This window comes from Carassius carassius, chromosome 19 (assembly GCF_963082965.1).
Source record: "Carassius carassius chromosome 19, fCarCar2.1, whole genome shotgun sequence".
Lineage (NCBI taxonomy): Eukaryota > Metazoa > Chordata > Actinopteri > Cypriniformes > Cyprinidae > Carassius > Carassius carassius.
Window position 1 is genome coordinate 20,370,402 of NC_081773.1, and position 16,421 is coordinate 20,386,822.

The 16,421-nt window shown below is 39.3% G+C and overlaps 1 protein-coding gene across 1 annotated transcript; it reads right to left on the reverse strand.

The window, feature by feature from the left end:
* Window positions 1–13,537: 13,537 nt before the first annotated feature.
* Window positions 13,538–15,017, reverse strand: LOC132094758 (ladderlectin-like). The gene is made up of 6 exons (XM_059499403.1): window positions 14,927–15,017; window positions 14,734–14,795; window positions 14,367–14,461; window positions 14,037–14,162; window positions 13,819–13,927; window positions 13,538–13,698 (listed from the first exon to the last, which is right to left on the reverse strand). Exons 2-6 carry the CDS (start codon window positions 14,786–14,788, stop codon window positions 13,631–13,633), a joined length of 453 nt encoding a protein of 150 aa, XP_059355386.1. The 5' UTR covers window positions 14,789–14,795; window positions 14,927–15,017; the 3' UTR covers window positions 13,538–13,630.
* Window positions 15,018–16,421: the final 1,404 nt, after the last annotated feature.

Consider the following 16,421-nt stretch of genomic DNA (forward strand, 5'->3'; position numbering starts at 1 on the left):
GTATTACTTAAACATACATTTTACATAATTATGATTTTATTTTGTTTTACATAAGTACACTTATTTTGATATATTTATCAACATACTGGAGCACATGTAAAATAATTTCACCTTAACATACTTAAGTGCACTTTATAAAAATGCACTTTATAATAATGTCTAATTAAGTATTACTTAAACATACATTTTACATAATTATGATTTTATTTTGTTTTACATAAGTACACTTATTTTGATATATTTATCAACATACTGGAGCACATGTAAAATAATTTCAACTTAAGTGTGTTCTCCAAAATTACATTTGTCAATGCATTTTTAATGTATTTAGTCTATAATATATACCATGTGCATTAATTCAATTGAAATGTTTTTCTTCTAAACTTCAATACACTTTTTTATACAGTATATTCCAATACAATTTATTGTTGAAATTTTCATCACCAGCTCCTGCGCTATGAACTCTATAATGTTTAATTTTCTACATAGTATTTGACATAAAGTGTCATTTATGAGAGTACTGTATGTGTATGTAACAGCAATGTTATTTGCATCTGTGTACAGAATACTTTCAATATGTTGTTAAGTCACTTAAACACATTTAAGTGCATTAACTGAAAACAAAAGTTTAACAAATCTAAACAAAATGAATTTGCATTCAAATAGCCTACATTTGTTTTCTATTATATGCTACACTGCACTGTAAAAATGACTTTTAGTTAGGCGAGTTAGTAATGAGTCTAACCATAGTCTATGGATTAACTACACAATGAATTAGAACAGTTTGTACTTGAACAGAAATTGAAAGCTGTCTCTTTTGTTTAATGCGCATGCGCCAAAATACTAGTCATGAAGGCGCATTACTTCACCAGAGTTTGAAAAATGCGCCTCAAGATACTAACTCGTGGCCTCAAGATACGAACTCTACTAACTCGTGGCCTCAAGATACTAACTCGTGGCCTCAAGATAAGCAACTCGTGGCCTCAAGATAAGTAATTCGTGACCTCAAGATACTAACTCGTGGCCTCAAGATACTAGCTCGTGGCCTCAAGATAAGTAACTCGTGGCCTCAAGATAGTGAAGTGTCTGACACATGGACCTTTGTTATTAAACTGGACCCTGTACTGTAGTGCAATGTACATTCTGTGCAATATTCTCTGTTTTAATATTCAGTATAATATAGTTTGCTGCAGTTTGCTTCTATTTATTTACTAGTACTGTTCATCACAATCAATTCAATTCTTTTAATACAGTAATGTAAATCTTGTAGGCTGCATATCCATAGTCCTTGATCATTCTTCGAATTGAAAATTCGTGGGCACGGTTTGTTAAACCGTGGGAACAGTTTATGAATTCGTGAGTACGGTTTATAAACTGAGGGACGGATTGCAAAACCGTCGCCACGGAATGTTTTTTTTTTCTCCTACAGGTGACGTGCGGGGTTTCGTACTAATGTGAGTAAAAATAGCTAAAATAATTACGAACTTTGAGTTAAACATTTGCAAATCCTTAAGTTTTTCTCCAGGGTAAAGAAGCGTGCATTTTTTGCAGCTATATGTATATTATAGTGTAATAGTGTTATTACAAAAGTAATATTCCTTATTTGGTTTAATATTTTAATTAAGAAATAATAACCATAATCATTATTAGTTTTATTTAATGTTTATTGAATGTTCAATGTTTGTAGCACCAGTGGTATATGCAATAAATAAATAAATAAAATAAAATAAATAAATAAATAAAAAAGTTGACATACAGCTCTGGTATGATATTTATTATATTTTTTTTTTTACTGGAAGAAAAATAGGAAAATAACAGCTAATACAATTGGTGTCTTGTCTCCATCCTGCCACCAGAGGTCCCTCAAAGACCAACAAACACATTAGGCCGGTGACACACTGGCTGCGTGGCGTCTGCGTGTCAGGAGCGTGGCGGCTGCCTCGCGTTTTCTGTGTCTCTACACACCAGAACCGTGCCTTTAGAATACTCTGTTTACAAACATACGTTTTCTGTGAATTTGGGTACAAATAATTGTTTCTTTTCTATTTGGTTTTCTCAAAAAAGTACATCCATTTCTTTGTTTCAGTTTCCTGTCTAATCTGTCTCATATATGTTGCTGGCTCATTAATATTCAACATACAAGTATACTGGGCAGAAATGCACATTTAAACAGTAGCAATATCTAATAAGTTCAGGATATCTTTGATCTAAAAAGTTACTAGTAACTAAAAAATAAGTACTAGTTCTATTTTTTCTTAACAAGAAGAGTATAATTTAATACTAGTCACTATTGGAATAAGTACTAGTATCTAATGATTAAGTACTAGTAATTTTACAAAAGAAACACCTAAAGAATAAGCACTAGTACCTAATAAATAAGTACTAGTACTTAATGGAAAATATATTAGTATCTAAAAAATAAGTACTAGTACCATAAAAAATATACTAGTACAGCTTCTAGATTAAATGTTACAACGGTTCTATTTTTTTCTTAACAAGAAGAGTACAATTAAATAATTGTCACTATTGGAATACTACTATCTAATGATTAAGCGCTCGTACAGTATCTAATTAATAAGTACTAGTAACTTTACAAAAGACACTAGTATCTAAAGAATAAACACTAGTACTTAATGAATAAGCACTATTAGCTAAAGAATAAGCATAGTATAATGAATAAGTTCTAGTGGAAAAGACACTAGTATCTAAAAAATAAGTAATAGTACCATGAAAATAGATACTAGGCTACGGCTGTTACAAACATGCCAGGTTCCACCTCCACAGAATCACAACGCACACCCTCACCGGAGTTCTAAATCACATCCACCTGATCCTCATCTCCAGCCTATCACCGCAGCACCATATAAGCCACACACACGCACTCAAACATTGTCCGGTCACGTTCGCGACAAGATCATTCCTGTATGCTCACTATAAGGACTAACTCCTCTTCTACTCTCTCCAGCGATTCTCTCAGAATCTCTCAGACCCAGTTCCCCAAGTGTGCGTGTGTGTGGCTCACCGTCCCTCTAAGAAGTCTTCACCCTACCTTCACGGATCCATCCTCATTGTCACTCATCACTACCTGCTCCTCTGCTTGTGTCTGTGTACAATAAACATCTTCATTCTGTTACTCCTCAGCTTCCCGAGTGATCCGTAACAGATGACCGGACCAGCAGCGCCAGGCACAAGCATGAGCCTCACGGACCCCTTTCAAGATCTGGTTGATGCACTCCGACGAACACTCATGGCAACACCAGCACCTCCTACACCAGTGAGCACTTCCGCCGACCCTGTCATCACTTCCTCACCTGCCGTTCACGCCAGTCTCATGGCCAGGCCGGCACCCTACTCTGGTTCGGCGGAGGAATGCAGCGGATTCCTCCTTCAATGTTCGCTGGTCCTGGAGATGCAACCGCACTTGTACACCACTGACCGTTCAAAGGTAGCCTTTATTATTTCCCAGCTGCAAGGTAAAGCACTACTGTGGGCAGATTCTCTCTGGACTCTCTGGACTGAAAAATAACCCAGTTATCCAATCTTATTCTAGCTTCATCGACCATTTCCGTGAAGTTTTCGGCAGACCAGCTTGGGACTCTTCCATTGGTGAGAAGCTGTATAATCTAAAACAAGGAAAAATGTCTGTCAATGAATATGCCCTTCAGTTTAGGACTCTGGCGGCCTCCAGTGGATGGAACGAACAGGCTTTACTGACGACCTACCGTCAAGGATTGGAACCCCGAGTGTGGTTGCATCTCGCTGCATACGAGGATACCATCGGACTCGAGCGATTCATCCAGCTATCCATCCGCTTTGCCACTCGTATGCAGTCGTGCTTAGAAGAGCACCAGGGCCAGTCGCATTCCTCCACACCACTCTGCCGACCAGAAAACGTCAGCCCCCCAGAACCAGCCAGCGAGCCTATTATCCTCGACTCCTACCGCCTCACTATGGCGGAGCGTCAGAGACGGCTGGCCCAGAATCTGTGCCTCTACTGTGCATTCCCGGGGCATGCTATCAGTGTGCCCCGTCCGTCCTCCTCGTCCTATGGTGAGTGCCATTCTCCCTTCAAGATACCAAATGAAACCACTCACCACTATTGTGACACTTACTGCCGCTGACATGTCTCTTCCAGTTTCCACCCTTCTCGATTCTGGGTCAGCCGGCAACTTCATCTCCGGCGCCCTCTGCCGTCAGCTCAAGCTCCCTACCACGGCCACGCCGTCAGCCTACCAGTTCCACACAATCACCAGCAGGCCACAAAGCAGGAAGTGCGTGCGCCATAGTGTGGGCCCCATATCCCTCCAAACTGGACTACTCCATCACGAGGAGATCCATCTGCTGGTTCTGGAGGAATCCACCGCTGACGTTATTCTAGGGCACCCATGGCTGGAGCAGCACAACCCTGTGATTTCCTAGAAGACGGGCGAGAAACTGAAGTGGGGCGAAGCCTGTTTCCAATCATGCATCTCCGGTTGTCCAGTTCCAGTCACACCATCCCCTGAACCTCTCCCAGTCTACTCCACGTCTATTGAGAGCCCAGTTGAAAATCAGTCCATCACCATTCCTCAATGCTACGCCCCCTTCAGCGACGTCTTCTGCCCTAAATGGGCCTCCAAGCTGCCTCCACACCGGCCGTGGGACTGTGCCATCGATCTGCTGCCGGGTGAACCAGTGCCAAAGGGAAGGATATATCCCCTATCCATTCCCGAGGAGAAGGCCATGGAGGAATACATCAAGGAGGCGCTGGCCCAGCTGCCCTGGAATATCTCCGTGGTGCCACTGTGTTCACCAAGTTGGACCTCCGCAGCGCATACAGCCTCATCCGGATACGTGAGGGGGACGAGTGGAAGACCGCCTTCATTACCCCTACTGGTCACTACGAATATTGCGTCATGCTCTATGGGCTTGTTAACGCACCCCCGTATTCCAGGATTTCGTCCACGAGGTGCTCCGGGATTTCCTCCACAAGTCCGTCTTGGTATATATCGATGATATCCTCATCTATTCCCGGAGCCTGGCACTACATCAACGCCACGTTGCGGAGGTCCTGCAATGCCTGAGGGACTACCAGCTCTACCTCAAAGCCAAAAAATGTTCCTTCCATCAGCCCTCAGTGCAGTTCCTTGGCTATACCATCAATCGCAGTGGCATCCGGATGGACGAGGGGAAGGTGAGCGCAGTCAAGGATTGGCCCACTCCAACCACCATCAAAGAATTGCAGCGGTTCCTTGGCTTCGCCAATTTCTATAGACGGTTTATACGCAACTTCAGTACCATCACCAGTCCTCTTACCAATCTCCTCCGCCAGAAACCTAAGTCTCTCTCCTAGACTCCAACCGCCACAGAAGCCTTCCAAACCCTTAAACAGGCCTTTACGACCGCCCCACTCCTGGTCCATCCTGATCCCGATTGGCCCTTCGTGGTGGAAGTGGATGCCTCAACCACCGGAGTGGGAGCGGTCCTATCCCAGCAGCAGGGGAATCCCAGCCGCCTCCATCCATGTGCCTTCTTCTCCCGGAAACTCAACCCGGCGGAGGTAAACTACAACATCGGAAATCAGGAATTGCTAGCCATCAAACTAGCTCTGGAGGAATGGAGGCATTGGTTAGAGGGAGCCAAACACCCATTTCAAGTCCTCACTGACCATAAGAACCTAGAATACCTTCGAGTAGCCAAGAGACTCAATCCCAAACAGGCCCGCTGGGCGTTATTCTTCACCCGCTTCCAATTCACCATCTCGTACCGCCCAGGGGTGAAAAGCGTAAAGGCGATGCCCTATCCAGATGCTACGCTCTCGAAGAGAAATCTGAAACTCCAGATACCATCCTCCCAGAAATTATCATTGTCTCTCCGATTACTTGGTCTTCTGACACTCTTCCTCCAGCCGAGCCTCCTACCAACACCCCGCCGGGTTGCCCACCGGGACACCTATACATCCCGCCTTCAGATAACAATACCTGTATTTTGGTTATAGTGGATAGATTTTCTAAATCCTGTCGTCTTCTTCTTCTAAAGGGCCTACCTACAGCCATGGAAACGGCTGAATTACTGTTCAACCATGTCTTCAGGTACTTCGCATCCCAGAAGATATGCCGAGGCCCCCAGTTCATCTCCCAGGTGTGGAAAGCCTTCCATTCCCTCCTAGGTGTGGCCATCAGCCTGTCTTCCGGGTATCATCCTCAATCAAATGGGCAGATGGAGAGGAATGTCCAGGAGATCGGACGCTTCCTCCGTACCTTCTGTCATGGCCACCAGAACTCCTGGAACCAATTCCTGGGGTGGGCCGAGTGCGCACAGAATTCCCTCCGCCAACCCACCACTGGACTCACTCCCTTCCAGTGCGTACTCAGCTACCAACCACCTCTATTCCCCTGATCAGGTGAACCCTCGGATGTCCCCGTCATCGACTACTGGTTACGGGAGAGCGAGAGGGTCTGGGACGCGGCACATCACCAACTTCAGCGGGCACTTCGCAGACGCAGGACGACAGCCGACCTTCGCCGATCCGAGGCTCCTTACTACCAACCCGATCAGAAGGTCTGGCTGTCCACCCGGGACATCCGCCTGCATCTACCCTGCCGCAAGCTCAGTCCCAGATTCATTGGCCCATTCACCATCACCCAGCAGATCAATCCGGTCACTTACAAACTCCAGCTTCCCCCTGAGAACCGGATTCACCCCACATTCCATGTGTCACTCCTTAAACCTCACCATCCTTCTGTCTCTCCCTCCACAGAACCTGGCGAAGCCGAAGCCCCCCCTCCTCTCCTCCTAGATGACAGCGCGGCCTACACAGTCAAGGACATCCTGGACTCCCGGTGGCATGGTGGGCAGCTGGAATACCTAGTGGACTGGGAAGGTTACGGTCCAGAGGAACGTTCCTGGGTCCCAAGCAACGACATCCTGGATCCCACCTTATTCGATACCTTCCACTCCAATCATCCCAACCGACCAGCTCCCAGGGGAAGAGGACGCCCACCACGTCGTCGGGGTCTCCGGCCCTCAGGAACGGGCCGTGGGGAGGGGGGTACTGTTACAAACACGCCAGGTTCCACCTCCACACAATCACAACGCACACCCTCACCGGAGTTCTAAATCACATCCACCTGATCCTCATCCCCAGCCTATCACCGCAGCACCATATAAGCCACACACACGCACTCAAACATTGTCCGGTCACGTTCGTGACAAGATCATTCCTGTATGCTTACTATAAGGACTAACTCCTCTTCTACTCTCTCCAGCGATTCTCTCCGAAGACCCAGTTCCCCAAGTGTGCATGTGTGTGGCTCACCGTCCCTCCAAGAAGTCTTCACCCTACCTTCACGGATCCATCCTCATTGTCACTCATCACTACCTGCTCCTCTGCTTGTGTCTGTGTACAATAAACATCTTCATTCTGTTACTCCTCAGCTTCCCGAGTGATCCGTAACAACGGCTTGTAGATTAAATGTTAAAACAGCTTTCCATAAATTCTGACTAGTCAAATTATAATTATGATTTGCCGAATTACAATTGTAACTATCTGAAATATATTTTATGGATAGTCAAACTAAGGTTTTAAACGCTAAAACTGCTTGCAATAGTTGTGCCATTTAAGCCTATATATACAAAATACACATACAAAAATAATAAAATGTGTATCAGTAAAACGTAGTAAAGTTGATGTGATGTTGATGTGGGCGGAGTTGGATGTCCACTGCAGGCTGCAGCGAGCCCTACGTGGGAGGTAGAATGTGGCTGCTGAAAATACAATGTTTTATTTTAACTAAACGAATTAAAATTAAATTTAATGCTACTGAACAAAATTCAAAGATCATATCTTGTGATGTTTAATGTACAAAATCAATATTATAACCACAAGTAATAATATATCTGCCACCTTTAGAAATAATGCTGTTTTTTTATTTATTTTTGCATTTGAAGAGTGAGGTGTTGTGTTACTGCTCTTGTTTGTAATGTAATATTTTTTTACTTATCTGGAGTTATTCCTTCATTTTGCAGGATCTGTACAGTTTTGTTACTGGAGATAAAAAAAAACATAGACATAAACAGTGTGGAAACACAGACCAGTACTGAAGAGGTGATGTTTAGAAGTTCTTAATGAATTGTTGCTCAGTCAGCTCACTTTGAGCTAAAAGTGCCATTAAGTCACTATCATCCCTATGGAATTTATCTGCTTTGAATCTTTTCCATTTGCAAGTAATATATTCCCACCCGTTCATCTACAGATGTTTTTTTGTTTGTTTGTTTGTTTTTCTGTCCTCAGGGTATTTTTTCTGATGTTCCTGTCTCTTTGAAACATTTCTGTTCACACACACTGTGGAGAGATGTGTGCTGCTTCATGACATTTGAAGTTTACTGCCAATGGAGAGCTTCTGGGACATTGACAGACAGCACTTTCCAGCAAGTTCATTTGGAATTATTATTATTATTATTATTAATTTCTTAATTAATTATTTTATAGTCAAATTTGCATTCACTAATGCTGAGGTAAGATTTTAGAAGAATATTTTCGGTCCTGTTTAATGTTGGTACTAGTAAAGGTTTGAGAACTAATGGCCTGGTTTTACCGACAGGGTTTAGACTAAGCCAGGATCATAGTTCAATAAGCAAATTTAAGTCATTTTCTTTTACATGGCTTAAAAAACATAAATGGTGTTCATCTTGAGACAAAACATAGGCACTGATATTTTTAAAGATCAGTCAATGCAATTTTCTTTCAGTTGAAACAGCTCAGAATTACATTTTAGTCTGGGCCTAGGCTTAAGCCTTGTCTGTGAAACCGGGGTTACACGTATCACAGTTTGGTAATGTTTTACAGTAAGGTCTCATTTGTTGTACATGGAATGATATGATAATTTTTGTATTAAGAGTGTGTGTGCTTGTGTGTCAGTATCCTCCACAAGGTTAGCAATACCAGTAAATTTTCTAGGTCCTGTCTTTGAATTTCTAATTCAGTAACAATTTTTAGAGACTGAGAATGAAAAACCAAACAGAGTTTTTTCTTGTATTGCTTTAATTCTCTGCAGAGAATGATCTGGTTTACACACATCTCTATGTTCAAAGAGATAACACATAGTTAAAGTTAAAGTTGAGCTTTATTGTCGTTCCGCTACATATGTGTGGACATACAGTGGAACGAAATGTCATGCCTCACCGGACCACAGTGCTATAAATTGTTGACATACAACAATTAAGTAAACAGTATAAAGCTATACACAACTAACCTACTGACAGATTTTGACTATAAATATACTATACATAAATGTTTGCCTAAACATAAAAAAAAACAAATCTACAAATGCTTCACATATTACTGTACATGTGCAAAGATAAACATTGTCAAGTCAAGCAGCTGGCTGGGGAACAGTGCAAGATAATTTGTGGTGCATGAGCAATTTAAACACACATATCTTTTTTGGGATTATGTACACAAAGCTGTGTGTGTGAAGTGTCTAGTGTGCATAGGAGAGTGTGTTACTTCAGGTGGTTTGTACAGGCCCACTCATCTGTGTGTAGGACACTTCGAATTTCACCAAAAAAAGTTTCAGACAATTTTTCTATGATGTGGTAAGGTTAGGGGGTGGGGGGGTCTTGGAGGTGAGATGGTCCATGTTTCGGGAGGTAGGGAGTTTGTATGGGGCTTCAGAGGTGGGCAGGGTGATGTGAGTTCAGGGCTCTCACAGCTTTGGGGAAAAAGCTGTTGAGCAGTCGGAGCATAGACTCACAGTCCACTTTTTAAAATATGCAAAACGGAGGACAGATTAGGACCTTTGAGCCAATCATGTTGCTCAGTGCACATCACCCAATAACACATGTACGTTTCATGCACATTACATGGTAGATGCCTGGTTACTCTCAAAAACTGTCAGTCCCTGGTACACAGTTTCCCCTTAAATGTTGTTTTTCAACTTGAATCAGTAATTTGCACACATTACATAAAAAACTCAATGTCCCTATGGACTATATACTACTTTGATCATTGCATGTTTAAAAATATACATTCAACCGTTATATGCTCTGCCTGCCCTCTTAGCAGGTCTTCCAGCCAATTCTATCAAACCTTTACAATTAATTCAGAACTGCGGCAGCAAGATTAATTTTTAATGAGCCAAAAAGAATACATGTCACACCTCTGTTTATCAATTTGCACTGGCTTCCACTAGCTGCTCGCATAAAATTCAAGGCATTAATGTTTGCCTACAAAACTACCACTGGCTCTGCACCCATCTACCTAAATCTCTTACTTCAGACTTATGTGCCCTCTAGAAGCTTGAGTTCTGCAAGTGAACGTCGCTTGATTGTGCCATCCCAAAGAAGCACAAAGTCACTTTTACGGACTTTTAAATTAAATGTTCCCAACTGGTGGAATGACCTCTCCAACTCAATCCGAGTCCTTAGCCATCTTCAGTAATCGGCTGAAAACACATCTCTTCCATCTTTATTTGACCCTCTAACTTTAACACTCACTATTCTAATTCTATTCTTTAAAAAAATCTACCTACCTTTCGTATTCTATTTTCTTTTCATTTATTTTGCAATTGTATGTGTGTGTGTGTGTGTGTGTGTGTGTATGTGTATGTGAAAAGATCTCTAACACTAGCTTGCTCTATTCTTTTTTTATTCTATCGGTTATTTATTTATTTATTTTTTTTTTTTTTATTATTTAAAATCCCATGCTACGTGTACTGTGTTAACCTAACTGAGACTTGTTATAGCACTTATATATCATTGCTCTTTTTGTTGTTTTTGATTGCTTCCACTGTCCTCATCTGTAAGTCGCTTTGGATAAAAGCGTCTGCTAAATGAATAAATGTAAATGTAAATATGCTGTGTAATATGTACTCAAATGATATTAATGCAATCAATTCAAAATTCACTAAATTTAAATTTCCATAACAATCCTCCCTTTTGATCATGATTGATCACTTATATTGATTAATGTAGATACAATTTTTAAACACGTTACCCATGTTGTTTACATCAAGCATAAATTCACTATGATTCAAAACACAATCACTCATAAGGATGAAAAGCAGCATTTTGTATTGTTTTTCATGGAACATATTCATTCTTAAAATATAAGCTAGTTATAAAGAAAACTCACATTACTCTTACTTCCACAAGACAGAGTACATTACATCTGATGAACTACTGAAGATTTCATGGTTGAATTTACAGCTTTTCTAATCATTCCCAATACACAAGGCCACATACACAGCAAAAATAAAATCATGGCCTGTCCGGAGACAGCAATTAACCCAATGTATTCTGCTTTCTGCCATGAACCCCTTAAACCAATTCCATCCCAACACATAATCAGCATTTACTTCTCAAACTCTCAACCTGTTAATTACATTAGTCATGTTCTTAATACCCACATCTATCACATGGCCATCAGCATCGTTATCAGGAATATCCATACACATGTAGTTCCCACAACAAACCCCCTAAGAGATGCGGTGAGCTGACAAGTCAGTTTTGCAGCACAGTAGGCTTCAACCCTCGTAGTTCCTCCTTGATACCTTCCATCACCTTATTAGTGTTTATGAAACTTATCAGATCATTGTCATTGTCACTCGAACATTATATGATCAAATGGCTGATTTGGAAGTGGGTGTGCCCACTTTGCTTGTGGCACAGATCACATGATTGACTATATTTGTCTGCAAAGGATGCAAATCCCTTTGTGAACCAATATTAACTCAGGAAATAAAACATTCCCCGTATACTCACATGATCTAGAGGCCATGTACAAGTTTTGCATAGTGTGGGAAAAAGTGTTTAGGCAGATGGTTTGTCTTCAGTACTCAGCCAAAGGCTGTTTTTCAGTTTGCCCTCTGCCTTCATCCATTGTTTCTTGTCCTCTGCTGTGGCAAAAGCTTGCATGGTCGTAAGAGAATCAGAAGGGAGTGTGAATGAATCATTGTTAACTGTTACATATGTTATAGATGGTTCTGTTCTCATAGCTATGTCCTTCGCCGCAGTGTCAGCTTACTAGTTTCCTAAAGACACAAAATCGTCACTTTTGGAATATGCAATGCATTTGCAGATAACAATTTGGTAGCAAAATTGCTTCTAACAATGCTGCTTTTTTATCATGGTGTAGAACAGGCTTACCATCGGATTTTAGAAATTTTCTGTTTCCACAATGCCCCAAAATCATGACGAACCCCAAAAGAGGAACAAGAATTTGTGTAAATGGTAACTGTTTGTGCTTCAACAATTTTGCAAGTAGGGGTGGGTGATATAGCCTCATAATTATATCACAATATTTTAAGAATATTTACAATATCGACATTTATGATGACATATATACATAAATAAATTATATATATATATATATATATATATATATATATATATATATATATATATATATATATATATATATAAACAACATGGAACAACGTTTTATTGGTGATTTACTAGTGCAAACAAAATGAAGGCCATTTTCAATCCTTTTCCAGTGAGTTACTGTCATTGACATCGGTAGTCCGACTTCATATTTTGAAGTGTAAATCTATTGTCATAAGGTGGCAGCAGCAGCTGTGTGTTCGACTCGAAGCAGACCGATTGATATACAGGGCCGTAGCTGAGTTTCATGTTTGTTCATGTTTGTTTTGTGATAAACTTCTGCGACTTTGATGTTTTGAATGGGAGAAGATTGTTTTCTGGGTATATACGTAGACCTTACGTAGCCCTGTTCCTTTTCTGCACTATACTTACTGTTTTCTGTCTTCTGTTTTTTTTTCTACAGCGTGAAGGTAAGGTTGTACAAATATATTAACTAAATGCTCGTTTTAAAATCTTTCAGATATCCGCTTCCAAAAATGCACATGATAAAATGATAAAACCTGCTAAATACTTTAAACAGCAATGCAATAGAAATGAACAGAGCTAACGTTAAAATGGATGTTTAAGGACAAAAGGTTTCTCTGCCACATAAGGTTGTTTTCCTGCAGGTTTATAGACCCTAAAAAACATAAATTGACACTCACAGAATTCCCTGCATGACACTTCATATTTTATTTTTTTTCATCATTGAAATAACTGTTTCTTTTTTTGTTTTTTAATATCAGTTGTGTACATTAGGGTTTTATCTTGCATCCAATGTTGTTAAATTAATGTTTATTGCATTATTTCAGTTTCATGTGTGTTACCATTATGGTGTTTAGTGTTTGTTTGATTAACACTGTGCAGCTTTCCATATATATATATATATATATATATATATATATATATATAAGCATATCCTATCTCAACTTGTGGAAGAGCTGTTGTGTATGATGCGCTTTGATTTATCATGTGTCTCTCTCATCACCTGTTTTGGTGCTTATCAGTATTACAGTGGCTATTAAATCTACTTATTTTTATACACAAAAATAACTCCTCAACACACAAAGAATTGCTTTATCAATGCTTTTATTAATAACTTTATTTTGATTTAAGTGATTGCAAGAGTTTCAGAGAAGGTATTGAGAAGAATTAAAGTTTAGAAGAAATTTTAATGAAGCTTAATTTCAGAATAACTTTATTTATTTATTTTTGTAAACATAAGATCCAAGAAAATGTAAATGTAGTAAAATCAAAGAGACTGTGGAGCAGGGCGACTGCATATGTTTTACAGGCCTTTAGCACAAAAATAGCCCGCTGAAGTGGAACAGGTTATATCGACCCAGCAAACGTTAGCTGTAGGGTGGAAAAAAAGTTATTATGATCATTACAGTGCTGGTAGGATCAAATTAAAATAGAATGTTCAGCTAAAGGCACTTGTCATTTCATGTTATTAAAAAAAACAGACTATCTTACAGCTGTAGTTAATCACCACACAGTTCTCTGCACCACCGCCATTAGGTTCACCAGAGCACCAGTTAGTGTAGTCATATGGAGTTCCATCACTCCACACCCACTGTCCTTCCTGAGAGAGTGATTATAAATAGTGCTATACGCTAAGTCAACCCATCTTCATATATCATGAATTTTCAGTCTAACAAATAAGTCTCTTTAGTCCACACATTTAATCTTACTTGTATAGCATCATGAGCACCAATCCAAGAGTGTGTGGAAGAAGGTGGCAACAGACTCATCAGAAAATCATTTTCCATTTTATTGTGCACAGATGCGAGATTTGAGTCAAGACTTTGGCAGTTTCTCTAAATAGACAGATTTTATTATTGTCAGTACAAAAAATAATATTTTCAGCATGAATCACAAAGTGACTTTTTAAAACAAAAGTTTTAGTCAATTCTTAATTTTGCTCATGATCAGTTCTCTGTATTATTTATTCTCAGAAAAGAAAGTTTTACTTTAAGAAAAATAACAACTTAAGTAAAAATTACATACAGCTAGCACTTTACCTCTGCTGTGATCACGTTAACCGTCTGAGGGAAGAACTTGAAGCATCGGACTCCAAAATTTTTCCATCCATAAGGGCATTTTTCAACCAAATTACCTGCATCCAGTACATAAACATAGGTCTCTTGTAATATCTGAAAACCCTTTCTTAATATTGTTATTTTATGTAGCTTATTTAATGATTGTGTTATTATGTGCTGCAAATGTGTGTATTTTAGACACTAGTAGAATGCTTATTATTCATGCAAATATTAGTTAAAATAATATATTTCCTGCTTTCCCTCTCCATAATGCTACAAACAAACAACAGTTCAGTTTTCATAGAACAAGATGTTAAAATGGAAAACCAAGTTTAATTTTTTTAGTTACCCTCTGCATTGGAGAACACAATGCAAAGAAAAAGCAGAGTTCTCAGGATTGCCATGATGAACCTGGAAATAAATAAGCTGGATTAAGAAAATTAAATGTCCGCACTCTGTGTACAGGATGTATTTTACAGACAAAGCAAAACGATTCTTTAAGTAGAAAGGTTATTTAGTAGAGCTCTGTGCCAAAAACTCACCTTTGTTTTCAGATTGTTGCCTTCAAAATCTCAGAGGAAGATTTTGTGAAGTCCCAGAAAGAGCCCTGCTTTTATACTCTACTTGATGGCAAATGTGTATAAGTCATAAGGTTGACACAGGGTGGGACTGTTTGATCTGTTCCTGTGGCTCAGTGTAGTAGGCGAAGACACTTCATAGTAGGCCCGGATTGGTTGCTTTACGGGCTGTTTTAATTAACCACTGTCTAGATTCTATAGTGTATCTATATGTTTGATTGACTGTATTTTATTCTAATAATGAAAAGGTTGCAGCGTTTGCAATGCACCCTCACCCTGGCAGGAGTTTTCAAAAATGTTTGGTTTCAGTAAGCTGGCGCTGTGTTTACGTGTGGATGAACGGCCAAACCGCATAGAAAAAGCTGCGGTTTTAAGAATAAGTAGTCAAGGACATGTTTTGCTTGATTTTAAGTTCAAATCTTCTCAAATCACTTGTTAGCATTTTCAAACTATAATAAACTGTTGGTAGACATGTTTGCTTAGTTATTCCACGGCTTTGCATTTTCTCACACATGCCACTTTGCAGACCCTGCAAAACAGCCGTATTACAATTGGTGAGTAACTAGGTTTCATTTTTTTTTCTTTTTCTTGATTTTTGAAGCACTTAACTATTTACAAGCATTGAATGAATGTGTGCAATAATGTGGATGTTCACATATCTGCCGTTCTGTTGTCAATGCTTGTCATGTATCTCACTTACCATTAGCTTGCTCAAATGTTGTTGATGTTTAGGGAAATGTAAATGTAACTGTAGCTGTTATCTGCTTTGTTACTAAGAAATGTTTAGTATAAGTTCAGCATTATTCATACCATTAAACATGACATTTGTCAAAAAGAAATCCAATGTTTTATTACATTTCTTTCAATCTAGATTTCCTTTAGTTTATAAATCACAAAATGTACAAATTTCATAGATGTGTTATTACAATTCTTTCAATCCTGTAGTTTATAAATCAAAATATACAAATTTCATAAATGTTTTATTACATTTCTTTCGATCTAGTATGATGTATGTGTTTTGTAACATTTACAACATTTACAAAAAAATGTACAAATGGAATTATGAATAATGGAAATATGTTTACAAATACAAAGACACAAAAAAATGAAAGCTCTTCACAAAATTTTCATATTTTTTTACAGGCTTAATAATGCTTCAGTATGTGGTACTCCCACTGATCTATATATAGTGATGGTGATTTCCTTCCCTATTGATAGTAAAGCACATCAATGGGGATTAAGGAGGAAGATATAATAGTAGGCCATGTGACAGTATATTTACGTTATTATTGTGAATTTGTTCAATACAGATTATTTTACATTAATTGACAGTTTAATCAATTTGATCTTGTTTACAGTTATTCTTTGATGATTTGTGTAAATTTCTCACAAGTAACTTGACGGAACACTATTTGGCTGTTGAGTACAACCGTATCAAGTAGGTGAAAGAAAACCTTCT